This window comes from Alternaria ethzedia (assembly GCF_023757985.1).
Source record: "Alternaria ethzedia strain BMP 0044 chromosome Unknown scaffold_15, whole genome shotgun sequence".
NCBI lineage: Eukaryota > Fungi > Ascomycota > Dothideomycetes > Pleosporales > Pleosporaceae > Alternaria > Alternaria ethzedia.
The window spans coordinates 54,300-80,850 of NW_026056208.1; the positions used below are offsets into that span (position 1 = coordinate 54,300).

The 26,551-nt window shown below is 52.7% G+C and overlaps 13 protein-coding genes across 13 annotated transcripts; 7 read left to right on the top strand and 6 right to left on the bottom strand.

The window, feature by feature from the left end:
• Positions 1–136: 136 nt before the first annotated feature.
• On the bottom strand, positions 137–946 carry J4E87_006353 (uncharacterized protein; the record flags this gene model as incomplete). The annotated part of the gene is made up of 2 exons (XM_049377958.1): positions 137–423; positions 943–946. The coding sequence occupies 2 exons, from the start codon at positions 944–946 to the stop codon at positions 137–139; spliced, it is 291 nt and encodes a 96-aa protein (XP_049232150.1).
• A 22-nt stretch (positions 947–968) lies between these two features.
• J4E87_006354 (uncharacterized protein) lies at positions 969–1,505 on the bottom strand (the record flags this gene model as incomplete). The annotated part of the gene is made up of 3 exons (XM_049377959.1): positions 969–1,234; positions 1,317–1,370; positions 1,430–1,505. The coding sequence occupies 3 exons, from the start codon at positions 1,503–1,505 to the stop codon at positions 969–971; spliced, it is 396 nt and encodes a 131-aa protein (XP_049232151.1).
• A 342-nt stretch (positions 1,506–1,847) lies between these two features.
• Positions 1,848–2,779, bottom strand: J4E87_006355 (uncharacterized protein; the record flags this gene model as incomplete). The annotated part of the gene is made up of 2 exons (XM_049377960.1): positions 1,848–2,408; positions 2,465–2,779. The coding sequence occupies 2 exons, from the start codon at positions 2,777–2,779 to the stop codon at positions 1,848–1,850; spliced, it is 876 nt and encodes a 291-aa protein (XP_049232152.1).
• Positions 2,780–3,233: 454 nt separating this feature from the next.
• Positions 3,234–3,875, bottom strand: J4E87_006356 (uncharacterized protein; the record flags this gene model as incomplete). The annotated part of the gene is made up of 1 exon (XM_049377961.1): positions 3,234–3,875. The coding sequence occupies one exon, from the start codon at positions 3,873–3,875 to the stop codon at positions 3,234–3,236; it is 642 nt and encodes a 213-aa protein (XP_049232153.1).
• An 804-nt stretch (positions 3,876–4,679) lies between these two features.
• Positions 4,680–5,700, bottom strand: NUO31 (NADH-ubiquinone oxidoreductase 30.4 kDa subunit, mitochondrial; the record flags this gene model as incomplete). Its single annotated transcript, XM_049377962.1, has 4 exons — positions 4,680–4,736; positions 4,789–5,320; positions 5,369–5,502; positions 5,554–5,700. 4 exons carry the CDS (start codon positions 5,698–5,700, stop codon positions 4,680–4,682), a joined length of 870 nt encoding a protein of 289 aa, XP_049232154.1.
• A 354-nt stretch (positions 5,701–6,054) lies between these two features.
• Positions 6,055–8,686, top strand: J4E87_006358 (uncharacterized protein; the record flags this gene model as incomplete). The annotated part of the gene is made up of 4 exons (XM_049377963.1): positions 6,055–6,174; positions 6,236–6,348; positions 6,397–6,771; positions 6,829–8,686. The coding sequence occupies 4 exons, from the start codon at positions 6,055–6,057 to the stop codon at positions 8,684–8,686; spliced, it is 2,466 nt and encodes an 821-aa protein (XP_049232155.1).
• Positions 8,687–8,984: 298 nt separating this feature from the next.
• J4E87_006359 (uncharacterized protein) lies at positions 8,985–11,878 on the top strand (the record flags this gene model as incomplete). Its single annotated transcript, XM_049377964.1, has 2 exons — positions 8,985–8,997; positions 9,243–11,878. 2 exons carry the CDS (start codon positions 8,985–8,987, stop codon positions 11,876–11,878), a joined length of 2,649 nt encoding a protein of 882 aa, XP_049232156.1.
• A 408-nt stretch (positions 11,879–12,286) lies between these two features.
• Positions 12,287–13,777, top strand: J4E87_006360 (uncharacterized protein; the record flags this gene model as incomplete). The annotated part of the gene is made up of 4 exons (XM_049377965.1): positions 12,287–12,361; positions 12,412–12,468; positions 12,525–13,700; positions 13,751–13,777. The coding sequence occupies 4 exons, from the start codon at positions 12,287–12,289 to the stop codon at positions 13,775–13,777; spliced, it is 1,335 nt and encodes a 444-aa protein (XP_049232157.1).
• Positions 13,778–14,443: 666 nt separating this feature from the next.
• On the top strand, positions 14,444–15,637 carry J4E87_006361 (uncharacterized protein; the record flags this gene model as incomplete). Its single annotated transcript, XM_049377966.1, has 1 exon — positions 14,444–15,637. One exon carries the CDS (start codon positions 14,444–14,446, stop codon positions 15,635–15,637), a length of 1,194 nt encoding a protein of 397 aa, XP_049232158.1.
• Positions 15,638–16,276: 639 nt separating this feature from the next.
• Positions 16,277–17,278, bottom strand: J4E87_006362 (uncharacterized protein; the record flags this gene model as incomplete). The annotated part of the gene is made up of 1 exon (XM_049377967.1): positions 16,277–17,278. One exon carries the CDS (start codon positions 17,276–17,278, stop codon positions 16,277–16,279), a length of 1,002 nt encoding a protein of 333 aa, XP_049232159.1.
• Positions 17,279–18,571: 1,293 nt separating this feature from the next.
• J4E87_006363 (uncharacterized protein) lies at positions 18,572–20,650 on the top strand (the record flags this gene model as incomplete). The annotated part of the gene is made up of 1 exon (XM_049377968.1): positions 18,572–20,650. The coding sequence occupies one exon, from the start codon at positions 18,572–18,574 to the stop codon at positions 20,648–20,650; it is 2,079 nt and encodes a 692-aa protein (XP_049232160.1).
• Positions 20,651–21,068: 418 nt separating this feature from the next.
• J4E87_006364 (uncharacterized protein) lies at positions 21,069–22,136 on the top strand (the record flags this gene model as incomplete). The annotated part of the gene is made up of 1 exon (XM_049377969.1): positions 21,069–22,136. The coding sequence occupies one exon, from the start codon at positions 21,069–21,071 to the stop codon at positions 22,134–22,136; it is 1,068 nt and encodes a 355-aa protein (XP_049232161.1).
• A 1,770-nt stretch (positions 22,137–23,906) lies between these two features.
• Positions 23,907–25,188, top strand: J4E87_006365 (uncharacterized protein; the record flags this gene model as incomplete). Its single annotated transcript, XM_049377970.1, has 2 exons — positions 23,907–24,266; positions 24,493–25,188. The coding sequence occupies 2 exons, from the start codon at positions 23,907–23,909 to the stop codon at positions 25,186–25,188; spliced, it is 1,056 nt and encodes a 351-aa protein (XP_049232162.1).
• Positions 25,189–26,551: the final 1,363 nt, after the last annotated feature.

Consider the following 26,551-nt stretch of genomic DNA (forward strand, 5'->3'; position numbering starts at 1 on the left):
GATAGAAGAGTGATAGAGATTCTCAGGCAAGAAGTATCGCACTGCCGGAATATATGTGATGGCACTGTGCTGTTTACTACGTCGGTCAAACAAAACAAAGAGTTCGCAAACTACAAACCTAGCCAACCCTCTCCATCTACGAGTGAGAAGTATCGGCCTCATTTGGCACATGATTCTGCACAATCTCCTCAACCGTCTCGACCAACTCCTGTAAGCCGTCATGCCTTGCAGCCTCCACCAACGACTCCCAAAACCTGATCCCCATCTTCACCGCGAGCTGCAACACCGCACGCTGCTTTTCTTCGCCCTCTTCCATAGCCTTGGCTTGTGATTGAGCGAGTTCTATGGCTGCTTCCTCGCGTTTACACTGCTCAGCAAACTGTTCCCAGCCTTTGGCAAGGTACTTTTTCAGAACGGCAAGGCCTATACAAGTTTTAGAATGCGTTGATGACGACTTTGCGGAGAGCGAGACGATATAGCTTGAGTGGTGTACGTACGTTTTTCTTTAGTATGTCGCGATTGGGTCTGGAGGAAATCCAAGTAGTCTGTCACTGTTTTACGGTATCGAGTTAGCAAGTCGTTGGCTTTTCTAGGAAGGGACTTTGGGGGCTTTGTTACGAGAGAGCTTATCCCCCTGGGGTATGTAGATTTGCAGGCCTGGTGACTGTTCTTGTTCGGCCATGTTGATCGAATTGTTTGGAGATACTTGAGCGATAAGTCAGGTACTATGTCCTTTGGGTGTGTGATAGATGGAGTGAAGATACCGGAAAGTGCACAACGCTGGTGTATGTGGTCGTATATGTACTGGTGACACTTATTTGTTAGTACTAGAAGTGCTTGGTAGACAAACAGAAACTCGACCTCGTGATGGATCCAATAGGCTTTCTGGCTTGCTACTCGTTACATCGATCTACCAAAACAAGGAGCACGCAAGCCACGCACCCATTGTGCTCATGTGTTTTCTCAATCTAACTTCCCCCATCCTCATCCATGAGCTCCTCAACCCTCCTCACCAGCTCCACCAGCCCCTCATGCTTAGCATCACTGACAGCCTGGTCAATAAGCAGCTTCCACCTCATCATTACCTCATACTCCCTCGCCGCATCGAAATCGTGTTCCGGGCCTTTACCTTGAAGTTTCTGTAGTACGAACTCGGAGATTGTGGTGTTGCGTGCCTGTTGCAATTTGTTTTCTGCGGCGCTTTCTTTGATTCGGCAACGGAGGATACGGAGGTCTGTAGGATGGCTCAGAATTGTACAGTACTAGGCTAAAGGCAGATAAAGGGAGAGAAGGAGTGAGATGGGAGGGTTGCTTACAATCTTCTCTGGTTTCACGGGACTTTTTCTTGAGCTTGTCCATAAGCCATTGGCCTGCTTGGTTAAAGAACTGGTACGTCTCTCTTGGGGAACAGCCTTGGAATTGAACTTACTAGAGATGACGCGCTCTTCTGTAGCTTGCGCACTTGTTGGCTGCACACTTGATGGTGGTGTTGGTTGTTCGGACATTCTGTAGTGGTGTGACTGGAAAGAATTGTGGGAAATATGAGGGGAAAAGCATCGGAAGATATACGCATACATACCCTGCTGTCTCTGCTTGTTAGTAATGAAGGTGGTTGGTAGACAAATACAAACTTGACAGATTCATTGTAATCGTATTCTGTAGCCCGTCTTACCAGCTACATAGGTATCTCCTATCGTTTATGTATGCCGTACAAACCAAATGTAGCCGCCTGTGTATAACTTAATCCCGCAAAATGACTTTCAAAACACTCCGGGTATATCCTCGCACCTTCAGGTAACTCAACGTAAACACCAGACCCATCTTGTCGCCGCCTAATCTACCGAATCTCAACTCGAGCTCGACATAGCGCCAAGCTTCTTCGGAGTGCCCTTCGAAGGCCTCCTCTTCCCCTTCCCTTTTCCTTTCGCACCCTTGCCCTTGATGAGCTTGGCTTCAATGACTTCAGCGCGCTCGTAGATGATAGTAATCGCGTTAAGCACATCGTCTTTTCGCAAAGTGGGATTCTTGTCATCACCCTGATCCTCTTCCGTCCGAAGGGCGACGGCCTCTTCGAGAACTTCGAGGACGAGACGAGATTGACCTTGAGTGAAGCCTGCGAGGACACTAAGAATAGCCAGTGTGGAAGGATCGCACGACTTCGAACTGGACTTGGCGGCGGCGGGCTTCATCGAAGTAGGAAGGAAGTGTTCGACAGCGATGTCCCAACACTTCTCGATGTGGTCCTCGTCTTCGGCAACACGTGCAGAAGTTGAAGTCGTGGAATTCAAGGCTTCGATGTCGGCCTCAACAAGCTTGTACTCGCGGGTGATACGAAGCTTGTTGCGAGTTGTGGGCTTCTGCTCGTTCAGACTGGTGATGTGCAGGCACTTGTCGTGGTCGCATAGCTCCTACGCTTCAGTCAGTAGCGTTCCTTTGATGTGGAGAAAGAACAACGTATACTTACTATCCACTGCAGACCGTAGCACTCGACGTTCATGTCAACGTCGTCGCCTTCCTCGCCCTCGTAGAGAGTCCATTCGTACGGTGCATCAGGCAACATGATCTCTTTCGCACTAGCTGCTACCAGCACCCGCTGGTCTTCTTGGAGAGTACTCGGTTCCGTGATGCGCTTGGCCTCTGTGGTATATATCGCGGCGTACTTGATGTCGAGGGCAAGTCGTACACTTGGTAGAACTTGCTCGAGAGTTTGGAACGGTGTGACGAAGAAGTGCTCGACGGTCTTCTTCGTGGACGGGCAGTGTAACTGAACGTTGACCATTGTCGCGAAATCGTAGAGGGTATTGAATCAGACGACTGTTCTTGTCGAAGAGGGAGTGCGGATCAAGAAATCAAAATCGATGAGGATATATAGCCCAGAGGTCAGTGCTCTCCAGGCAGTCGCAGTGAGTTTGTGCTTTGCTCAATGAATGAGAGAAACTGTCGCTTACGCTCGGCTGACCCTTTTCGGGAGCCAGTGATGGCTCACTTGACTATCCTGAAGGCAAACTTGGGTCATATTGTGCTCACTGCAGTCGTAAGATATGGATTTGATAGCCTTATTGAGCAAGATACATGCGGGCAAGTTCGTATATATGGAGGTAAACGATGATATTTACTGACTATCAACGCGTCACTGCAACTTATAAACCATCTACTGTTTGCTCTCAGGTACTATCGCAACCGCAGGTGACAATATCACGTACCATAACAAACGCCCATCTCGCACTCTCCCCTTACACGTGATTGAGAGTCTCAATCTCCAGACCGTCCTTGAACTCCGCCTCAAGCATTCCATCGCCACCTGCCGTAGTCGGACGACAAACGTATCCTGCGATACTCACGCTCCATCGCTCGTACTCCTCAGCAAGGACCCAGGTGACCTCCCTCAATGGCTGCCTGCTGACCTCCTTGCCAGCCTCATCCTTGATGATCCAGTAAATCCAAAGACTGTTGCCGAGCGCATCGCTCTCCCTTCTCGCCTCAATGGTGGCGCCGGGCATAGTACCGTTCTTGAACTCAGGCATAGGTGTGAGTGACCAGTCAGCCCAAGCATCACAGCCCACGGTCGCCACATACGGCTTTCCGTAGTAGAACTCGATACCAGTCTTGATCCATTTGGTTTGGTTGTCTGGAACACCTGGCTTGGTGACGTGCAGTAAGAGGCCGGCTTGATCGTATTGGCGGAGTTGGTCAGACGGTGGAAGCTCGAACGACAGCTGCGCTCGCTGGAAGTTCTTCAGAGTGTAGGTTGGGAGCTGCTCTGGGTAGGTCGATGCATTGAAGGCGTTGTGCATGGGAGGCTTGCGCCAGATGTCAGTGTTTGGTGGAGCCGAGAGGCTGAAGGGCTTGATGGTTGTGGTAGTCGTATTGGACATGGTGACTGCGGCTGTGGCTGTAGCTGCGAGGAAAGAGAGAATGGAGGACTTCATCTTGGTGATGCATGTTAATCTATAGAATCCTGATTGTATTTATACCTTGGCGCAGTGATGCAGGTCAGCTCTACGGGTGTGACGACGGCGATTACTGCTAAAGTATGGTAACGCATGCGATTGGCTGGAAGTCGGAAGTGCGGTAGAACGTCGGTATGATACAGCTGGATGATTGTGATGGCGGTGGAGAGAGCCCACTGAGGATACCAAAGGAGATTACCCCGAAGCCCCTTCATCCTGGGACGTCGGCATCTTGTGATGCGGACGGGGAAAGCGGGGTACTGTTCCGGGTGAGAACGTGCAAGATTTGACTTCCGATGGTTAGCTATGGTGGTTCGTCTTACACATCAAGCCATACTACGGCAGATCATGCAAGACGTTGTCTAGCGGGTACCGATGTTTACCCGACAAGTGGGAACTGACGGAGGAAGGTGCAGTGCTAGGCGCTTCCCTGATTGGGCGGGGAAATGCGAGATCTGCTTGGCATGAGCATTGAGACTTCAAATACGAGATACGAGACGCGATCGGGCTGCAGTAGTCGGACCTGTGCCTAGCATGGCTAATTCCATCTGAATGTCTTGTGAATCTTACTCCGACGTGCAATCTGGATTGTGCAGACTCAAAAGCGCCGACAAGTGAAGCAACTACACCGAGCAAATCATCACAGCAGCGGGTATATGTTGTGGGCCATCGGATGTTGTACAATCACATCCATTCGCAGGTATATACAATCCAAATGCTCTGAACATTCTATTTCTTTTGCTCGCCCTCTTTGGGAGGCTCTGGCTTTGGCGTTGGGAGCTTGAACTACGTGCCTGTTAGAGGTTGAGTCCAGAACGTGGTATGAAGGATAGCTTACGTTCTCTGGCTTGAGGTCATCACCAGGACCCACCTGCTCCCATGCTGATGAGCCACCACGGAAGTTCCTGAAAGCCTGTGTCATCTCCAGGGGTTCTACAACAATCCTCTTCTTCTCCTCGTCGTATCGAATCTCAGTGTATCCGGTCATGGGGAAGTCCTTTCGCAGTGGGTGGCCGTCGAAGCCGTAGTCGGTCATGATTCGCCTCAGATCCGGGTGTCCAACGAAGAATACACCAAACAGATCATAGACCTCACGTTCGTACCAGTTGGCACCGTCGTAGAGATCGCACAGACTGGGTACTGGAGTGGCCTCATCCGCGTACGTCTTGACCCTCAGGCGCGAGTTGTGACGGATGCTGAGCATGTTGTAGACAACCTCAAAGCGCTGGTCCTTCGTGGGGTAGTCGACGGCGGTGATATCTGAGATTTGTGTGTACTCTGCGGCGGTGTGGTACTTGAGGAAGGTGAAGGTGGGGATGATGCCGGCGGGCGGGACGTAGATGGTCAACTCATCCTTCCAGACGGAGAATCTTGGGTATGGTCAGACGGTAGTTACTCCCAGGTGTGGATTGACATACTGCTGGACGTATTTGGGCAGACATGACATGATGTACTGGCCATATTTGTGCAGAGCCTCGCCCTTCTCTTTGTAGTGGTCGGCCGGGTTCACGATCGCGCGCTTGAGCGTGACGGTCTCGTCGCGGGGGGCAAACTGCGATCACATTAGAAACCACGTCTTCACCATATCATGTGACATGCGCACCCTCATGTTTGGCGTCTCCGATTCGGGACCGGCGACTTCCTTTGCCCGGAGAGCCGTGGAGGCAAAGGTGCGAACTGCATGGCGGGAGGAGCCCGAGGCGCGGACGGCGGCGCCCAATGGCCGGCCGACAGCTAGCCGCATAGCCATTGTGTGCGGTGAGAGAGTGGTGAGGCTACGCGATGTAGCAGGTGAGGGCGACTGCGGGTGGTGATGTCGTCGACGTCGTCGAGTTCGCAGCTCCCACCCGCAAATGCGCGCTTATGTAAGTCGCTAGCGTTAAGCGGAACCTGGTGTGCCATCGCGCAGGTGCAGCCTCTTAACCCCCATCACCTCCTGTGGATCCCTCTTCCAGCGACAGCGACACTCCGGCCGGCGTTTATTTGTACTTCCGCGGTTTCCTTACTGACCTCTCGTCCCGACCCCCCAGGTCTCGTCTCACCCCACGTATCTCTACTTTGAGCGCCACCCGCTCTCAACAACACATCGCAACCACACAGCACCATGTCTCGACTGCAGCAGGACCAGTTCGTCGACGATGACGAGGAGGAGTGCTGCCCGCTCTGTGTCGAAGAGTTCGACCTCTCGGACAGGAACTTCCGCCCCTGCCCATGCGGCTACCAAGTACGCCTTTGTGCCAAAACTCGGTGAACCATCTCGAGTCCCATGCTGACCCACGTGCCAGATATGTCAGTTCTGCTACAACAACATCAAGACGACCATGAACGGACTGTGTCCCGCCTGCCGCCGCCCCTACGATGACTCCACGATCGAGTGGAAGACCATCTCCCCCGAAGAGTGGGTCCCCTGCACCTTCCATCTCTAAACACATCTGACACTACCCAGGATGGCACAACACAAGCAGCTCATCGCGCAAAAGGCCAAGAAGAACGCACAGATACGGCAGAAGGAAGCACAGAAGGCCGAAGCCGACTCTCTCAGCCGCAAGCACCTGTCTGGTCTGCGTGTCGTCCAGAAGAACCTCGTATACGTGACCGGTCTCACGCCGACGATACGCGAAGACGAACTGCTCAAGACTCTTCGTGGAGACGACTATTTCGGCCAGTACGGCAAGATCCTCAAGATTGTCGTTAGCAAAGCCAAGGAGAACGCGCAGCATCAACAGTCGGTGGGTGTTTATGTAACATTCGCTCGCAAGGAAGATGCAGAGAAGTGCATCAATGCTGTCGACGGTTCTCAAAATGGCGAGAGGACATTAAGGTATGTGAATCCCTATACATGCACACGTGTCATGTAACAAGCTCACGTCTCTTGCAGGGCTCAATTTGGTACTACTAAGTACTGTTCAGCGTATCTTCGCGGCGAGACCTGCAATAACCGCAATTGCATGTTCTTGCACGAACCCGGCGAAGATAACGACAGCTTCACTCGCCAAGATCTCTCCATGATGAACTCAATCCAGACGCAACAACCGTCACAATCGTCTACGTCTCGAGCCGCGCCCCCCGCCCACCAGGGTCCCGCTGTCGCTGCCGCGATCCCGATGCATCGACAAGACAGTACCGATACGTCGAGCTCAATACACGAGGCACCCGGTTTGCCTGCAACCGCTAGCTGGGGAAGCAAGGCATTGCTGGAACGCCGAGCCAGCCGCTCCACGGTCGCTTCGAACAACGCCAGTCCCATGGTCACGAATGCTGTTCCCGCGCAACCACCCAAGCCATCGAAAGCAGCTGAGCCACCAAAGAAGAAGGGCAAGGACAAGGAAAAAGAAAAAGAAAAGGAGAAAGAGAAGGAAAAGGAGAAGGCTGCACAAGCATTGAAGGCTGCAACCCCGCCGCCTGCTCCGACACCCGCACCCGCTGCCCGACCGCCGAAGCCCCGCGACAATGGTATTCACGATTTACTGAAGGTCATCTGCTCGCCAGACTTCAAGTTCGTGTTCTCGAGCGCCGTTCTATCTGAGGAAGAACTGAAAGCTGTCACCGAGTTTCCTCAACTCCTGGATCCCAATGGCGGTGCTAAGCGTCGTGCCATCAAAGAAAAGAAGGAGAAGGAACTGGCACTGCAGCGCGAGGCTGAAGCGGAAGCTGTTGCTGTAGCAAAGGCAGCGTCCCAGCATGCCCCAGCTGCTGAGCGTGAAGACAACGAAGCAACGGCTGGCGGCAGCTTGCAGCTAGGTGGAGAGCCCGAAGACGGTCCCGAGACAAGCACCAACCACCTCAATCAACACGCGATTGCACCACCTGGTCAGCAAGGTTTTGGAGGCAGCCTTTTCGGACAGAACACGCCTTTGGCCGAGGACTTCAGCAGCCTGGGACTGAGCAACAGAGGCCTTACACCACAGCAACAGCAGCAGCTGTTGCTCTCCAACTTCAAGTCTGGCACCCAAGCCACGGGCCTACTGAACAACATGCCAAGTGCTCAGCATCCTCAACAGCAGAATGCCTCTAGCCACACCAGGCACACTTCACGCTTCAGCTTCGCCAACGACAGCGCTTCCGCTTCTGCGAATGTGCAGCCTGTCGCAAACCAGAAGCTGATGAGCCAGCAAAACTCGATGATGCCCAAGAATGCCAATCAATTCAACCCCATGTCTCAGCATCAGCAGTTGAGTGGGCAGTTCTTCACCAACGTGCAGGGACCCCCTCCAGGACTCAAGCCTACTGGCACACCCCCAGTCAGCGGGACTGGCATGTTCGGTCAAGGCCACGGTTTCGCCACTGGTGGTCTACCCTACGGGGCTGGCGCAACGGCGAGAAACAACAATGATGCCATGTATCAGGACCTGCTCCGCAGCCGTAACATGGACGGTGGTGCTAGACTAGCTGATGCTGGAAAGCGTGAGTCAATGTTTCCTTCTTTCCTTAATCAACATCCTTCAACTTCCACACCTGCCCCTGCCCCTGGCCTCCTCAGCTTCCCTTATGGACCTTCGCCTGGAGCTTACCAGGAGTCTGGTTCGCAGAAATCCAAGAAAAAGGGCAAGAAGCATAGGCATGCCAACACTTCCTCCTCTGGGGGTGGCGGTCTTGCCGATGTCCAAGACCCGAGTATCTTGCAGGCGAGGCTGCACCAAGGCGGAATGGCCGGGCAGGGCATGTATGGTCAAGGCCAAGGTGGTTTCTCTTCGCTCTATTCCAACAACAACTACGGCGGCGCTGGACGATGGTAGTCACTTTCATTCTGCACTCGGGTCGGCCTCGCGGCTTGACATTTTGTCTTAGTACTTTACTTCAATGATGGCTGCATGGCGTTTCGGATTTACGGCGAATGCATCGGCACATATCCAGTGCTTCGACACTGGATCGCCTGGCGTTATGATTTGGACTGCACGGATTTTGTCAAAGCATATGGCCCCGGCATGTCTTCACGGCACCTATACCTTCTTATTTCCTTTCATTTTCTGTCATGATTTGGTGGATTGCGCTGTCCTGCCGCTGCAAAGGTTGGCTTCTCTCGTCGTCTTCGTCATGGCCATCGCATGTACGTAACTACCCCTCCTGCCGCATCATGTCGGCATGCTTACTTTCTAATAGAGAGATGGCCTGTTCACTATTTTCTTGCCCACCAAGTGACGAAGATGTTCGAGAGACGACTTTGCAACATGATGTACCTTACGCTTTTGTCAACCCATCCTGACCATCGTCTGGCGGCCGCCGTACTTAGATCATGACCTCGCTTTTGTCAATTTACACTTTGAAGATTCTAGTGCTGACGTAGTATTGCAGATGATGGATCTTTGAGTGTAGAGGAACAGGCATCTATCAACGTCGATGCACTGGTTAACGACAGCGATAATGAGCCAATACGACCCGCTCCAAGCACTCCACTAAGCGGCCAATTCTTCGAGCACCCTCGCCGATCGACTCCTACTATACCGCCTGGCTTCACAGTACCAGCAATTCCTAAAGCAGTCCTTGAAGAGTCACGTTCGCGTGCTGGATCTCGACCAATGTCCCGTACTACATCTTCGACCATCATACCGGCCGTGCCTGTTGTACCTGCCACGCCGCTTCCCAACTCAGCTCCTAACAAGAATACCAAGGGCAAGCAGAAGAGTGAGATCATCCAACCTGCGACTCCTGCAGCAGCACCTAGTGCGACCACAGTCTCCAAGCCTTCGCCTGTACCTACGACGCCCTCGAGGACGACGCCCAAGGAAGCAGTTGTCGTTCCCCAGACACCCAAGGAACCCACACCCAGAGAGGCCTCGAAAGCAGCGAAAGAAGAAGTTATGCAGACACCCAAGTCGACCCCAGATGCTAAGAAGTCAATGGCGGAGACGATAAGCAAGGACACGCCAAAGTCGAAGGGTGCTTCTAAGAAGACTCAAGCTGCAGTTCAGACCACCCCAAAGAGAGAGCCACAGAAAGAGACATCGCGCACTCCTGCGGCGACTGCGACACCTCCAGCTTCGACCAAGCGACAGCCTCCTGGCAAGCTCGATATTCAAGCAGCAACTAAACTGCCAGTTGAAGCTGGCTCTCCAGCTCCAACCTCATCTAAAACAGACTCTCAGGCAAAAAGCAGTCGTTCTGTGCCAACGACATCAGCTGGTTCTGTACCTCCAAGTCCCGCCGCAGCGGTGACTGGATCGCCAATCAAGCGCGCGGGTGCTCCGAGGACTTTGCGTGTCGTCGCAACACCAAAGACGGAAGTGCCACCGCCTGTTTCGGCGGCATCACAACCGTCCTTGCCTCAGATCCCAACGGTCGACAAGCTTCGATCTAGGCAAGCGAGTATCGCTTCCGTCAATATACCAGGCACACCAAGCGAAATGATATCGGATACTGCTTCAGTCACTTCTACATCATTTTCCAGGGCCAGCTCACCACCTCCGATCGGCGGTAAGGTCGGGACTGCGCCTGTTAGGAAGAAGACAAAGTCACAGGCCAAGAAGGATAGGCAAGAGCGGAAGAAGCAGATAGAAGAAGAAATACTGGAAGACAACAAGTCGGATGTTGAGGTAATGCAAGCTCCAATCGTTGGGCGCAAGAAGAAAGCCAAAAAGCCGACAACAAACGCCAAACCTATTGCCGCTGCCTTCAAGAGTCAGCCAGCCTCGCCTAAGCCGGCTACTGTCGAAGAGGAACAACCTGAAGTGCCGACAGTGGCCTCACGGAGAGTGTCGTCAGCGAAGATCTCGGCAACAGCAACGCCTGAACCAGAGCCGGAGCCCGAACAGCCCAAGGAAAAGCGGGAGCATTCAGCTCAGTCGATTATGGCTGACTTGCAGCGCACGGGCGAGCTCCTTGCATCGACCCTTGAGTTCTTCAAACCGCTGTCTTCGTCACTTGCTCATGCTACCCGCTCTACTCAGAACGGTAATGTGTCTACACCTCCGGATCTGAAGCTGCACTTTTCCCAAGCCGACCTTGAGGCGCTTGCGAAGAAGAAGCCAGTACGTCTGAACAGCCAGGACGCAAAGCTAGACTCCAGGACTCTGATTACACCCAACGGCAAGTTCTTCTGGGGGTTGACTGAAGAGCTTGAGAACAAGGCACTTGAGCTTGAGAAGCATATCGAGGAGCTCAAAGGCCATGCCCGCTTCCACCCTCGTAAGCAAAATGCACACGGTCACAGTATGACTACTTCAGCGCATTCAAATGACGTCCTCCCAGCTATCGCTACTGCACTCAAGGAGGCAGGTAAGAAGCTGAACACCAACGGAGGACAGCAAATGCCGCGACTTGACAACTCTTCTGGACTTCTCGGTTCGACGAACCTTCCCCTGCCACCCGTACAAGGACAGGACGCGTCCATGCCCCAGGTCCCTCCTCCACAACAACAGCAAACACCCGCAGATGCCGGCGCTTACCTAAATCAATACGTTCTCCCGAAGACGGACAACCCACCGCCAAACCAGCCACGTCCCGAGATGGCGGCTGTTGGTGGCGCACCTGGCGCCGGAACAGCGAACATCTCTGTCAACTCGAACCGACTAGCCAAAGCGGCCAAAGCAGTGGTTGAGGGAGGAGCGGTAGGAAGCACAGAGATAGACGGCATGGGATTGATGGCGGCTGACAGGCTTGGCGGCGTGTTTGTGCAGGGTCTCGAAGCGCTCGTGGGTGCTGGACTTGGCTACCAGTCTTCACAAGAGTTCGGCCTTGACGGCAACGGCAACATCACCTTTGGAAATGGCGGTGGAAGCGGAATGGACATGCAGGGGTTAATGAACGCGATTGAGACGACAGCTGGAATGGGTGGATATGGCAACACAAGAAGAGGAAGAGGTAGTGTGCTGACCATAGAAGAGGCGGAGCAGGCCATGCATGCGGCGAGGAGAGAGCATGACGTGTTGGAGAAGAAGCTCAACGCGTTGATCAAGAAGAACAAGAAGCTTGCGACTGGCGTAGGAAAGTAGTGGTGGCATGGAGTTGATGGGAATCCCCAATATGTATACCTAGGTGGTAGGAGGTTTCGACAGATGATATGCTTAGCAGCTATCACTAAATCCAAATTACTATTTTGGTAGCAGAATTGGTAGCATCGTGACATCGTATCTGCGCGACGGATTTAGCTTGCTCGTATTCCCTCACGGCTGGCGTGTGAAAAGGGATGAAGTCGACATGCACCTGACGATGCGCCGACGCCCCGATTCGCCAGGGCGCCTCACCGCCAACGCCAGCGTGGGCTGGATTTCCAGGGTCCACCAACTCGTTCCTGAAGGCCAGATTCGCAATTGCACTCACTGCACCTTTCTTCTGATCTTGAGACATTCCGACAATCTCTTGATTCCAGCTTGCTTTTTCACACCCAAAACTACGCCACTATGAGTCTGCAACCGCCTTCCCTCTCCATGAGGCCCAAGTCTCCGTCTGGAGGCTCGACCAAGGCCGTCATTCTGGTAGATACTGCCCACAACACCGACGCCGCCATGTATACTCACCGCACTAGGTCGGAGGCCCTTCTCGCGGCACACGCTTCAGGCCTCTGTCTATGGAACTGCCCAAAGTACGCGACGACGCGAAATAGACAGCCCAAGGACATCCCCGCTAACGCTGCTCCAGCCGCTCTTCCCCATCGCCGGCCACCCGATAATCGAGCACTGCTTCCGCGCCATCACGAACGTCCCCGAGATCAAGGAGGTCTTCATTGTCGGCTACTACGAGGAGTCCGTCTTCCAGCAGTTCATCAACGCCGTCTCGACCAGCTGGCCGCACCTGAGCGTTAAGTACCTCCGCGAATACCAGGCATTGGGCACGGCGGGCGGTCTCTACCACTTCCGCGACGTTATACTGAAGGGCAGGCCCGAGAAGCTATTCGTGCTCAACGCCGATGTCTGCTCCTCGTTCCCGCTGGTGGAGATGCTCAAGCTGTTCGAGGACAAGGATGCGGAGGCGGTAATGCTGGGTACGCGGGTCGCCAACGACGCCGCCTCCAACTTTGGATGCATTGTTTCAGACGCGCATACGAAGCGCGTGCTTCACTATGTCGAGAAGCCCGAGTCGCACATCTCCAACCTTATCAACTGCGGCGTCTACCTCTTCGCGACCGAGTGCATCTTCCCCGCCATCCGCAGCGCCATCAAGCGACGGACCGAGCGCCCACGGCTGCTGTCGTACCCCTCCTCCGAGAACCTCGAATCCTCCTTCTACCAAAACGACGACGACGATGACAACAAGGAGAATGCTGTTATCCGATTGGAGCAGGATGTGCTGTCTGACATTGCCGACAGCAGGCAGTTCTTCGTCCTCGAGACCAAGGACTTCTGGCGCCAGATCAAGACCGCTGGTTCCGCCGTGCCAGCGAATGCTCTGTACCTCCTAAAGGCCTTCCAGGCAGGCTCAGAAGAACTCGCCGCCCCCTCCGCAAACATCCTCCCTCCCGTCTACATCCACCCCTCCGCGCAGATCGACCCAACCGCCAAGATCGGCCCCAACGTCTCCATCGGCCCCCGCGTCGTCATTGGCGCTGGTGTACGTGTCAAGGAGTCCATTGTCCTCGAAGATTCTGAGATCAAGCACGACGCATGCGTCTTGTACACCATCATCGGCTGGCACAGCAAGGTCGGTGCTTGGGCGCGTGTCGAGGGCACTCCTACCCCCGTCACCAGCCACACGACCAGCGTCATCAAGAATGGCGTCAAGGTCCAGAGCATCACCATCCTCGGAAAGGAGTGTGCTGTTGCTGATGAGGTTCGCGTGCAAAACTGTGTTTGCCTGCCCTACAAGGAGCTCAAGAGGGTAAGTCAATCAACATCTGAGTTCTCAGCGTGTGCTAACGCGTTGTACAGGACGTCTCGAACGAGGTCATCATGTAAATGACCACGACTGGTAACAGTGTGTTGCTAGTTAGCAGTGCGTGATGATGCGATACAGGTGCATCTATAGAAATTAATCATGATGCGATGCATGACATGTGTTCACTGGATAGAGCGATATACCACTGTACTTGAAATGAAGCCACGACGATAGCCAGAGTGATCTTGCGCTTACATTTGTGAAGATGCGTATGTTGGGGCGCTGCTCTCTGCTGGCGTGCCTTGTTTGACAGCAAGCTGGTTAACGTGCACCATACGTGGAGGGGAAGATCTTTATCATGAACAAATACCGTGTGCAGTCATCAATTTGGACAAGATCCTTCGTGGTAGCATGATCTGGACGCATATCCCCCATAGTTGCGTCTCTTGAACATGTCCTAGAATAGCCGCGTCTAGTCTCGATCAGGCATCGCCATCCGAACATCCAACATCTCGACCTTTCCACTCCAACACACGTTTGTACCAACTTGCCAACCTCTTCAAACTTTACACGCAGTGCTCATACAAAATCCTACATCACTGCTAACTTCTTTCCAGGACAGTTGACTGTGAGTTACCAGGACCGTTATCGTGTCTGAGTCAGAGGCAATACGGTCTATCATCAATCCCTGAGTTGAAAAAGAGTTAGCAAACCAGACAAGAGACGGTCATCTGACGGAAGATAAAATGTCAGAGATGAATCTAGCCTCCCATCCAGTAGAAGATAAACAGTCAAATGGCACCATAGCCTCACCTCCCGGAAACCTCAACCCCACTCCCGACTCCAGCTCCCGCTACGATAAGCCCATCGCCGCCGCCCAACAAGATGGACTGCCCATAATCGACATATCCCCCTTCATGGACCCCTCCTCCTCGCAAGAAGCCCGTTCCACAACCGCCTCCGCCATAAACGCCGCCTGCATAAACTATGGCTTCTTCTACCTAACCGGCCACGGCATCCCCACTTCCAAACTCGACGAAATCATCAACTTGGCGCGTGATTTCTTTTCTCTACCGCTCGAAGAAAAGAACAAAATCAAGCGCTTCGATGCCGGCAGCCCGGAAGGGGGCGACGGCGCACGCGGCTACCAGGGGCTCGGCGAAAACGTGACGGGTGGTCTGCAAGATATGCAAGAAGCCATTGACTGGTACCGGGACTGGCCCGCCGAGAAAAGAGAACCAGGCGATGGCGGACCAGGCAGCGTCAAGAGCCTTCAAGGTGTCAATCTATGGCCCGAGAAACCCGAACAGCTAAGACCCGTGTACGAAGAATACATCTCGCGCGTCAAGAAAGTCGGCGAAGCACTCGTGCACGCCATGGGCGTAGCTCTCGACCTCGGTCCACCGCCCAAAGAAGGCGCAACACAATCAACGCAAGACGAAGAGATCTTCCTGCGTAACTGCTCCGATTCCTTCTGGGTCATGCGCATGATCGGCTACCCCCCCCTCACAACCCCCATCTCCGGCGACGAAAACATCGACCAATTCTCCTGCGGCGCCCACACAGACTACGGTTGCGTGACCCTCCTCCTCACGGACCCCACACCCTCCTCCCTCCAAGTCCTGCTCAAAGACGGGACGACCTGGCTGAACGCGGACCCCCTCCCCGGCGCGTTTGTCGTCAACATCGGGGATATGATTGAGCGGTGGACGAATGGGTTGTGGAAGAGTACTAAACATCGGGTTATTCATAGGGGGGAAGCGTATAGGGTTAGTGTGCCGTTTTTCTATGAACCGAATTTTGAGGCGTGGGTTGAGCCGTTGGGGAAGTGTGTGGAGAGGACGGGCGGGAAGGGCGGGTATGGGAGGGGGAGGTATGGGGATCATTTGTTGGGGAAGGTTAGTGGGAATTTTTATTATAGTATGAGGACGGATTGGTGAGGGTGTGAGTGGGGCGTGGAGTGTGGAGTGTGTCCGTGGCTTTGGAATGGATAGAAGGGTGTATGGTAAGGTATCGAATGTATTTTGTAGTTACTGAGATCTTTAGATGGGCGTTCTGGATGTCCTGAGACACCAGTGACTCAGTCGGACATACTGTGACGGTTGCATACACACTGAACACACCTGAGCGATTATCTCATCCCACGATGTGTGAGCAATGAGACAGCGCAAGTGATGTGGTCCCTTTCACTCAGATAGTCTGCTTATCCGGCCTATCGACGTGACGTACCCAGTCTGTGCGGACACTGTTTGCTCATCCCAGTTCTCACAGTCACACCAGCAAACGCACTCTCACCCATCACCTCCAGGCAATTGAAACACTGTATTGTAGTATATATACGCAATAATTTACTAATATCTAAATAGAATCTGATGGGCCCGTAGCGTATGTCCTTCGCATGTCTACCCTGTCGTGCAGGGTGTGATCCGTTCACATACAGGCTTCGGTTGAAGCGATCTATTTTTGCTCTGGGTTCGAAACTGACTTCGTCCATCAAAATCGATGATCTTTTATCTTTTTTTGCTACTGCTCAATTCATTATACGTCACGCTTCACGCATCCGCACTGCCACAACAGGTTTAGTCAGACCCCTCCAGCCACCCTAGCAGCGCGCTATGGTATTGCTCACTGTCCTGAACTTGTGGACTGTGGCCTAATTCCTCAAACTCAATAAGCTCTGCGTCTGGGATTCGCGCCGCTGCTTCTTTACCCAACACCTCGTATTTCCCTATCTTAGCCTGCACTTCTGGCGGGCTCCAGGCTTTCCCGATAGCCGTCGTGTCTTTGGTTCCTATCAAGAGGAGCGTCTTAGGCTGTACAAGCTCAAACTCATATGCAATCGGTTGAGTCAAGACCATATCCGTAGTCTGCGCCATATTGTACGCAAAGTCGATGTTTTCGGGTGATGTTTGATAGAGTGAGACTAGCATGTTGACCCAGACGTCGTATTCCGGCTTCCAGGTATTGACGTAGTAAGTAGCTTGTTGGTATTTCCGGATTGATGTGTAGTTGGTGGCCAGCTCGTCTTTGTACAAAGCGTCGAGATTGCGCCATGGTACCCCGAGAGCCTTCCAGTCTTCCAGGCCGATCGGGTTCGTGAGAATGAGATGGGATGTTTGCTCTGGGTACATGAGGGCGAAGCGTGTGGCTAGCATACCACCCATCGAGTGACCTAGTACGTATGTTGACTCCACGCCTAGGCTTTGCAGCAAGAGATGTGTGTTTCGCGCCAGCTGCTGCAGCGAGAACTGGTAGGCGGGTGGTTTGGATGACTTGCAAAAGCCGATTTGATCGGGGATAATGACGCGGTATCCGTGGGCTGAGAGGCGACGCGCTGAGTCCTCCCATGTCGCGCCGCAGAAGTTCTTGCCGTGGAGAAGCATGATGGTCTTGTTTGAGGCATAGCTGGTGTTTTGAGAGGGTACATCCATGTAAGCCATGGAGAGATTTGCGCGTTGCGACGCAAACTCAAAGTACTGTACTGGCCATGGGTAGGTGTAGTTCCAGATGCTGGGTGGAACCGTGTTCGCGCCAAATGCTGTCGCAACAAGTTGCGTGAGAAGTAGTAGCTTCAGCCGCATCTTGAAAGTGACGATGGAAACCTGAGACGATGGAACGTGGTCGAGAGAGAAAGAGAGAGAGATGTGGTAGAACGTGAGGTTGCCATTCAAACTCCTGGATTCCTGACATGCATATGATGTGCAATGACGCCTGCCAATCTATCTTGCCTATCGCGACCCACTCCAATTCTTGTCTCTGTGCATTGCTTCGTATTGCGATTTACTGAATGGTGCGAACGCACGCAAATACATTGACTTATCAGCAGGAGGAGACATGTTAAGCTTTGTTCGTTTTGGTATCTAAATGAGATCGCACCTTCCCGTCTACGCAGTCATGTATCATAGTCGTTACTGTGTTCAGGATGTTATTCTACTTGCCAAGATGAAGAGCGTCCGATTAATCCTCCAATGAGATGAAGGATGCCCAGCGGTACGCATGAAAGATACTTTTGAGTTGTCGTGTCGCGCGGCAATATAGGATTCTGTCAATGACCATAGACACAGCCGTCAGAATCGTGTAGATACATCCGCCGTTTCCCTGAAGCAAGGAAGTAGTCGATTACCGGGAGGATCAAACCTGCCAGGTTGTGCCCAGGTGTGAGGGGAACATGGCGACTAGCACCCAACATGGCTAGCACCAAGCTGCGCGTCTTAAACCCCGGAACCCCATCAAATTTCCAGCTTCCACTCCTCCGCCCCCCAGTTCAAGCCACACCCCGCGAACGGACAGCGAAGACATCCACCCCGACCCCTGCATCGTCTAGCATCCATGATGCCATCGCCGCGAGGCCGGCGGGCTACATGCAGTGCCTAAACGGCTAAATTACATCGGACCTGAACCTCGGATGAAGATGCATAGACCACTATCGCGATGCTGCGCTCGGTGTGATCCAACTGCAGGCCAAGCGATACATCGATCTGGAAGGATTCACATCCATTGCGATATCAAATGACAACCAAGGATGCATATCATGTCCTCATGTTGAGGCGAGTGCATTGGCTTCGAATACGAGGAATGTTAGTACGCGTTCGTCGTTCGGTAGTATCGTTGCGGTACCAGTCTCCTGCTTAAGCATTCTGCCACTGCCCCTGCCTAGTGATCGATCTACACCTCGTTTCCTGGGGTTAGTCCGTTCTCGAATGCTTATTTCCAATAGCCTCATGTGGAGGGGAACTGCTTGTGGCTAGCGCCACGGTTGTTCATCTGCAAGCACGACGCCATCCGGGTTACCGGTGCCGTATAAGAGGATCAAGATGAACGACCATGGCTCTCCAGCTGTCGATCAAGTCTCTGCGCCAAGCTGGACATTCAAGATGACAGTCATCACCACCCTCGTTGCCGCCGCAGCGGCTGGTATTGTTGCTGTCTCTCAGGCTTCACCAGTGGGATCAGCACCTGCGGTCGGCGTTTCGAACGCAAAGTCTTCTTTGACACTCGTTTACCAGAACAACCTCAACGGCTCAGACGACAAGAACCACATCGGTGCCATCATCCTCGACCCGGTCCCTCAAGCCAATGCAGCAGCAGCCTGTGCCTCGCTCAACGAGAAGCTCATTTCCAAGGCTACGCTCCAGAAGTACCAGGCTGATTTCAATGATGCTCTCTCGTACCAAGATTATGCCAAATACACAGACGCTGAACGAGGGTACTACATCGACAGCGGCGTGGTCTCAGTCGGCAACCGAGTGAAGTATATGTCTGCTTCATCACACCACAAGCAACTCCCAGTCTTGTGCACACAGTCGGCAAACAACGGTTCAGCAAGCGCCGGGCCTGTAAACGGAAGTTCCATCTCAGTAGCATCTGGTGGAAATACTTTCGTCGGGTACCGCAACCAAAAGTCGTTCAGGTTCCTAGGCATTCCATATGCCGACACGCCTACTCGTTTCAAGTACTCTTCACTCTACTCCAAGAAGGGCCAAACAATCCAGGCCACCGAGTACGGCTCGAACTGCATCCAAGGCGGTGGTGGAAGCGAAGACTGCCTTTTCCTCAACATCCAAACACCATACATTCCCAAAGCGGGATCAAAGAAGCAGCTCCGACCCGTCTTGTTTTGGATCCACGGTGGTGGATTTACCGGAGGAAGTGGCGCTGATCCACTCTCTGATGGTGGAAACCTTGCCAGCAAGGAGGATCTTGTTGTTGTCAACATCAACTACCGTCTTTCCACCCTCGGCTTCCTAGCCATTCCTGGAACAGACATTAAGGGCAATTTCGGTATCGCCGACCAGATTTTGGCACTTGACTGGACCGTTGCAAACATCGCTGCCTTTGGTGGTGACCCAGAGAGGATAACCATCGCTGGAGGATCTGCTGGAGCTGGCTCTGTCCGAACATTATTGGGCTCTCCTAAAGCCATCGGAAAATTCCAAGGTGCAGTTGCTCTATCCAACCTCGGAGGAGGCGTAACGCTTGGTCTAGACGGTGACTATGGGACAACATACTCAACCTACTACACGGTCAATCAGAGCTACGCCGTCGCCGGACCTCAGATCTTTGCGGCCGCTGGCTGCAACAGCACTGATGTGTCAGCCCAAATCGCTTGTCTCGACAAGGTTCCTGCTGCAGACCTAGTTGGCTTTAACACTGTAGCCCGATACGTCGTCCAAGACGGTACCTACGTCAACACGCCCGAACTCATCATCTCAACTCGCAATGCCAGTACCGCACACATTCCTGTAATCTTCGGTACCGTTCTCGATGACGGCGCTTCGTTCTCCACATACCCCACAAGCCCCATCTCAAACCATTCTCAAGGCCTTCAGGAAGCGCTTGGTATCAACAGCACATGGGCCGAACGCGTCATTCAGTCCGGTCTTTTTCCCTTTACCAGCACCGGTAACCTAACGCTCGACTCTTTTAATGTCTCGCAGCGTATTGCCACCGACAAGACATTCCGCTGTGCCGACCAATCGACCGTCTACTCTGCCTCGCGATCAAAAGCCTTCTCAAAGACATACTACTACCAACTTGACCGTTCTATCGACGGCTACGATCCCAACAACCTGGGTGGCCCTGCCAACGACAACCCCGAGAACCCGTACTTCCGCTTCCACGGCGCAGACTCGCCTTGGTTCTTCGGCGTTCTGAACCGTATCCGCGAACCAGAGGATCTGTGGAGTGTTCAACTCACTACCAGCTACTTCGCTTCCTTTATCAGAAATGGCGACCCGAACCCTAGCTTGAAGTATCTTGATGTCAGAGGGTATTACAAGGTGCTTGAAGGTGTGACGAAGTATGGTCAGTGGATGCAGGTTGATGCGACTAAGAAGTCAGGAGATGAGATTAGGCTGTTGGATTGGCCTAGCAAGAGCGCTGGATACACGGATGTGGAGCAGTGTGATTGGCTGGGGTACCCTCTGGATTACTACCTGAACGGAGGGATCTGAGTAGCTGGTACTGCTATGAGCCGTGCCCGTATGTAGTCATGTGTAGGAGAAGCCTTCTTAATGCATGTGTAGCCGTCATCAAACATTCGACCAAGTCCCTATCAATGCTGTACATCTGTGACACCTGTAACGAAAGCAAATGATGATCGCAAAGCTGAAACTATACCCTGCTGTTTGGTAGTGCATACAAGTCTTGTCTTTTGGTCAAATTTCGTTGTCCTCTTGCGGGGTGTATCAGTGAAGGCGCCCGGGCGCTCGCACTCACTCACCGAAGTGAGAGTGGACCGTTGCTGCCTGATCAGGGCTAGTACCCACCATGCGCTATCATTTCTGTTTACGAGTCGCCTTCCGCCAGCTTTCTTCGCGTTCAGACTACTCTCTCCGGTGAGATATCTTCATCCACCTACTCTAAGCCGCCATGAGTTATTTCGACGTTCGCGTTCGGGAGCCGCTCTTTCAAAGGATCGACGGCGACAAGCTCAAGAAAACGCCCACCACACCTAAGGAAGCACGACAAGTAGCCAAGATCGCGGAAGATTGGGTTCCGCCCGGTGTGTTTCCATTCTTCCGCCTTCCACGAGAACTCCGCGATACGGTATACAAGTACGCCCTAGGAACGGAGGCCAGAGTATTCCGCGCCGATAATCTCCTGTTGCTAGCCACTTGCCAGACGTCTCAAAAGTACGGTCTCCGGGTTGTGAATGAACAGAAGGAAATCGATGCGGTGAACGGTGAGGGATCTGAGGAGGAAGAGGATAAAGAAGACGAGAGGGATAAAGAATGGGGATGGTATGAGGGTGGCTACGGAGGTGATATGTGGGAAGAATATGAATGGTATGAGGGTCGCTATGATATGTGGTACATGGGTCTTAACTCAGCCGTCCCGGAAGGTCTTCCCAACTGGCTTCGCAGCAACAAGCAGTTCTGCTCAGAAGCACTCCTGTGCTTTGGCGCTACCCGAACGTTCGTCATAATCGACTACTACGATTACACCAATTACACAAAAGCCCATAGTAACCCTCCCGACATGGCTGGCTTGACCAACTCGCTGGTCATGAATAGGAACGTCATTCGCCACATCGCAATCAGGAGAGAGGTCGACCAGCTTATGGACAACGACCCGAAATTCCTGGTCCTTCTTCAAGGCCTGCAAGTTGAAAACTTGACGATGGATCTGGAATGGAGTTATCGTCTCGACTATGAATCGGATGATGAGGATTCGCTAGAAGATTGTATTGAACAGTGGGACACTTTGGATCTTGGCTATTGGGAGGGTAGGCTGCAAAAGCTGAAGATTACGATTCCTACAAGGCGCGAATATGGAGACGAGGCTTTCCATACGAAGACCTTTGATCTGGCTGAAAGATTGGCCACTAGACTGTTCGGATCTGGCGCTAAGGTGGTCTGGGGCCCTTACGTATATGACAAGAGGCAGGGCAGTATCGGCCTGTACAAGAGGTATCTGACTGTAGAGAAAGCGGCCTAGGGTGTTAAGCTTGGGCATTTGGTGGTGAGAAGAAGTATATGCGGTGAACGAGAGGGCGTTCGATCGAGAGCGGCCATATGTATTGTACTACCTCTGTGCTTCAAGGCTATGGGATCAAGCATCTGCTCAGTAGGCGTGTTATTATCATCGTGCGTTCGATCAAGTAGTCAAATTCTCATGGTATCCAGAGTTTCTCCAGTGGCTTATCAATGGATCGGGAGTCCATCATAGTAGACCCAGAACACCTTCTGTGAATTCCCAAGTAGCCACTTGAATGTCATGCCAGACCCAGGAGGTTGTTGACGTCTCGGCATGTATCACTCCACTCACTTCAATCTCACTGACACCCTCCAGGCTCAGCCACTAACCTAATTCACGCGGGTAGGATCGTTGTCGTCTCATATGGAATCAATCGCTTCGGCGGCCTCTTACATGGTTTGGACGGCGTCCAACACATCTTAATCCCGGAGATCCTTGGGCTCGGAAGGATTGCTAGCCTGGCGGCTCGCCTCGGCGCTAGCGAGGAGGAAGTCTTCACCTGAGAGCTGTTCACCAGGGACGATCTTGCCAAAGAAATCGATCGTAGCGAATAACCCCGGGTCTCGGATAAGGTTTTTGGTCATTTCTGTAGTACGGACGCCCCAATCTTTCATCTCAAGCAACGTATTTGACATCCTTCTTGAGGTTAACCGCGGCGAACGAAGCTGGAAATCACAATCATACCACTGTTGCGACTTCCCCAGGCATCTACGTCCTACTTTCCCGTGACGAATACGAGTAGTTAGCGACGTTTGGGAGTATGTCAAGAGTTTTCGGGATAACATTCTAGTGGTCTATAGCACACCTGGAAGTTTATCATATGCTTACGTAGAAAGCCATATACACTCACTTCGTACTCGTGTACGCCTGGCGACATCTCTGAACATGGTAATTGACACAATTTACTGCACGTCTTCGTAAGCTTGCCTCTTTTTGCAAACGACTAGACTTTACTCAACCTGATCACGTTTATGATTCACTTTCACTAAGGTACGGTCTCGCATCAAAGCGCAAAAAATACTTAATCTTGCAGAGTTTCGAACACGAGACCGCAGAAAGAGGCAAAAAGAAACTCTTACTAAGCCACTAGAGACACGGATTAAACTCCCTAGACTATAGGGAAACATGCGTAGAACACTAGCCAGACTGTTCGTTGTTTCTTCGTGGAATATAGACGAATTAGTTGGTAAATATAGAGGAGTTCAATATCCGCTTAGTATGGGCTGATGGTGGGCGCCCCAGAATTGTGGGGTTGTTTACACTCGTGAAGGTGAGCGAGCGCTCGTTTGTACACAGGCCATCCGTGCGGTGTAATACCGCTGCGCAAATACTGTCCCTACAGCAACAGAACATGAACGTCTGATGAGGGCTTCCAAGAATCCACTTGTAAAGCCTTGCTCGTGATCATTCGACCTAGCTAAATACGAAAACTTGCGAAGTGATTCAGTGAAAGGAAGCCCCCGAGATGGCGCACATATCTAGGCAGCACCCCTTCACCTCGACCTCTATTGTTGTCCACGGACAGGCAATGGAGGCTTCCAGGGAGGCGAGGTCACTGCGAAATTGGGCGCAGATTTTGAGTCGCGCTCACCTTCACTTTCATTTTCACCGCGACTAGTATCTCGTCAGTGGGTATATATCTTTCTTCTACAACCGCAATACTCTCTTCTCCAACCTCACACATCCCCTGACTACATATACTACATTCGTATCTACATCTACGTCTACATCATGGCTCCCACTACCCCCCTCCCGCCGAACCGCTCGCGCGCCATCAAGGTGGAGCTCTACTGCCCCGAGACCGGTGACAAAGCGGACAACTTCCTCATTACACCGTCAATGACACATGACGACATCATCTTCAACATTGAGCGCACACTTCGTCTTCGTGATCAAGAGATCTGGGCCTGCGACATCAATGGCGAGCTACTCTACAATAGCGACATGAACTCCTTCCACTTCAACAATGTCGCCGATGGAGAGAAGTTGCTGATCGGTACTTACGACTACCACCGTATCAGTCCGGAGCCTGAGCTGGAGGTCATTCTGTATCTTGATGATACATCAGGCCTACTAAAGAGGTCACTCAGGGTAAGTTTCGAGATTTGTTGAGGAAGGGAATCGATTGGTACTTTCCCATTTGCCCACCTACCCAGAGAACTCAGCGATTACATCTACGGCTACACATCGGCCCACTGCCTACTATCCTCATGACTAAGGGTCTACTCATCCAGGCCACACGCAAGGTCCAATCTTTGGAGGAAGACGATGACGACGATGACGATTTCTGCATTGAAACATACTAACGTACCTGCAGGCACTCGGAAAAGAAGCTCTTCGCAACCACATGAGCAAGCTTCGTCGTTGCGATGCCCCTCTCCGCAAGAACGTTCTCCGCCTCGTCAAGCCATACAGCCGTATCGCGAGCTTGATCAAGGACTTCGATTCTGCGAACGCGAAGACACTGAAGCAGAAGTACAGTGTGTCCGCGTCGAAGCGCGACATCAAGAGCTTCTGGTGGATCAAGGACACGGCGATGAAGTTTGAGCCGGGGGTCCTCGCTCTGATCGCGATTCTCGCTGAAGCAACAGCGGGTAACGACGAGATCGCTTCAGATGCGCTCATCGATGCGAAGAAGGCTCGTCTCGACAACACCCCTTGGGGTTCAAAGGAACTGCAAGAGGAAGACGTTCGCGAAGCCATCAAGGCACTTTATGAGGCTGCGGATGCCCTCGATTCCGTGTGGCCGGAGACCAAGGACAACAAGAAGATCGCGGTCAAGGATGCAAAGAAAGAACGCTATGCGAAGGCTAGCGGCAAGGGCAAAGCGGTCAAGCGTGATGCTGATCTGGGTGAAGAGGCCTTTGAGGCTGCGCATCCTGGCACGATGGCTTCGCGCGAGATGGATGGTCTGGCCGGACTTATAGGCAAGAGCAAGTTGCCGGATACGATGGTGTCTGATGACTCCGATGAGGAGCCAGTAGTGAAGCCAGGTAGACTTCGGCGTACTTAGAGTGTGTTAGGTATGCACAACGTTGCTGTGGGGATCAGTGCTAGATACGATGATAGAGGAGGGAGATTGGGCCTGTACAAGTACGGTAGCTAGGTCTTTCAAATGGACGAAATGAGTAGTTGGAGAATGTACATGGAAAGCACGAGATACAGGGAGAGAAATTGATACAATGTATGATGATGATATGAAGATGGCGACTATCATCGTCGTTGCTTGTGAGGTTGTATGCCGCAGATCTTCATCAGATGTACAGTAAGACTTCAATGACTAGCCTGACCGTGACCAGGGTCCAGTATGAGTCAAGGCGCATGCTCTTCTTCATTGTCGTTGTGCTCGATATGCATGAATCATGGTTCACCTCACACTGATTCCCAGCGAGTAAGCCACCCGTTAGCAGTGCCTCTGCGTTGTTGAGTAGTCGATGGCGGATCATCGCCACAGGATTCATGAGTTGGAAGAAGACGTGGAGGTGGAGGCTTAGGTTCGGACGAACGAACGATTTGTAAGGCGGAGGTGGCGTACTCTCAACATGGCAGTACGCAGTTGCCGTTGAAGCGATCTCGGGTGGAAGCCGCGGGGCACGACTGCCGAGAACGTCTCTTTTCGTACGGCGTATACGATTACGCTCTGCGACATCTTCTGCAGGCCGCGTCAACAATACTTTCATCTCCATACATGCATCTAGCTCATAGCCTAGTACTATGCACCGTCGCGATTCGTTGTGTAGCGCGAGGCCATAGCACCGCCGCGACGTTATGTGTCGCCCGTTGATCGTCATGGCGGAGTCCGGAGCCTCGGAACAGAACTATTTGCGAAGCTACTCCTCGCTGCGCATGGCGCATACGCTGTAGTGAAGAAAATCACGCTGTTCAAGTAATGTAGAGCAGTTCGGTCGAATCAAACGACCGTACGCAGGCTGCCTAACGGTGAGGACGCGACGCGCGATGTACGGCAATAGTTGCGATCAGGGCCTAATGAAGATGACGACATTGTTTATTGCATAACAACAGGGCAGCGATACTTACTTTGCGCCAAACGCTTGTCTCGACATCTCAAACATGGAGAAAGTAACACACCACACTCAATGCCAGGATGACAGGGTCGTATCAAGGTTCTTTTTCGTACCCTTCGTACCGGCAGCTTGCCGAGTGCCGAAAGCGTCTTGTTTCGAAATGAGCGCCAACCACTCACGGGAGATGACGCGCCACAACGGTGCCCGCTGACCAGAGCCTTACCGCAGAAAGGCGGTGTCAGCTAGCAACTGCTGCACACGAAGAAGATCTGTCAAGGACCGATGATGGCTGAAGGCCTGATGATTCAGGCGAGCATGCGACAGCACTTTACAAACCAAACGCGGACAAAA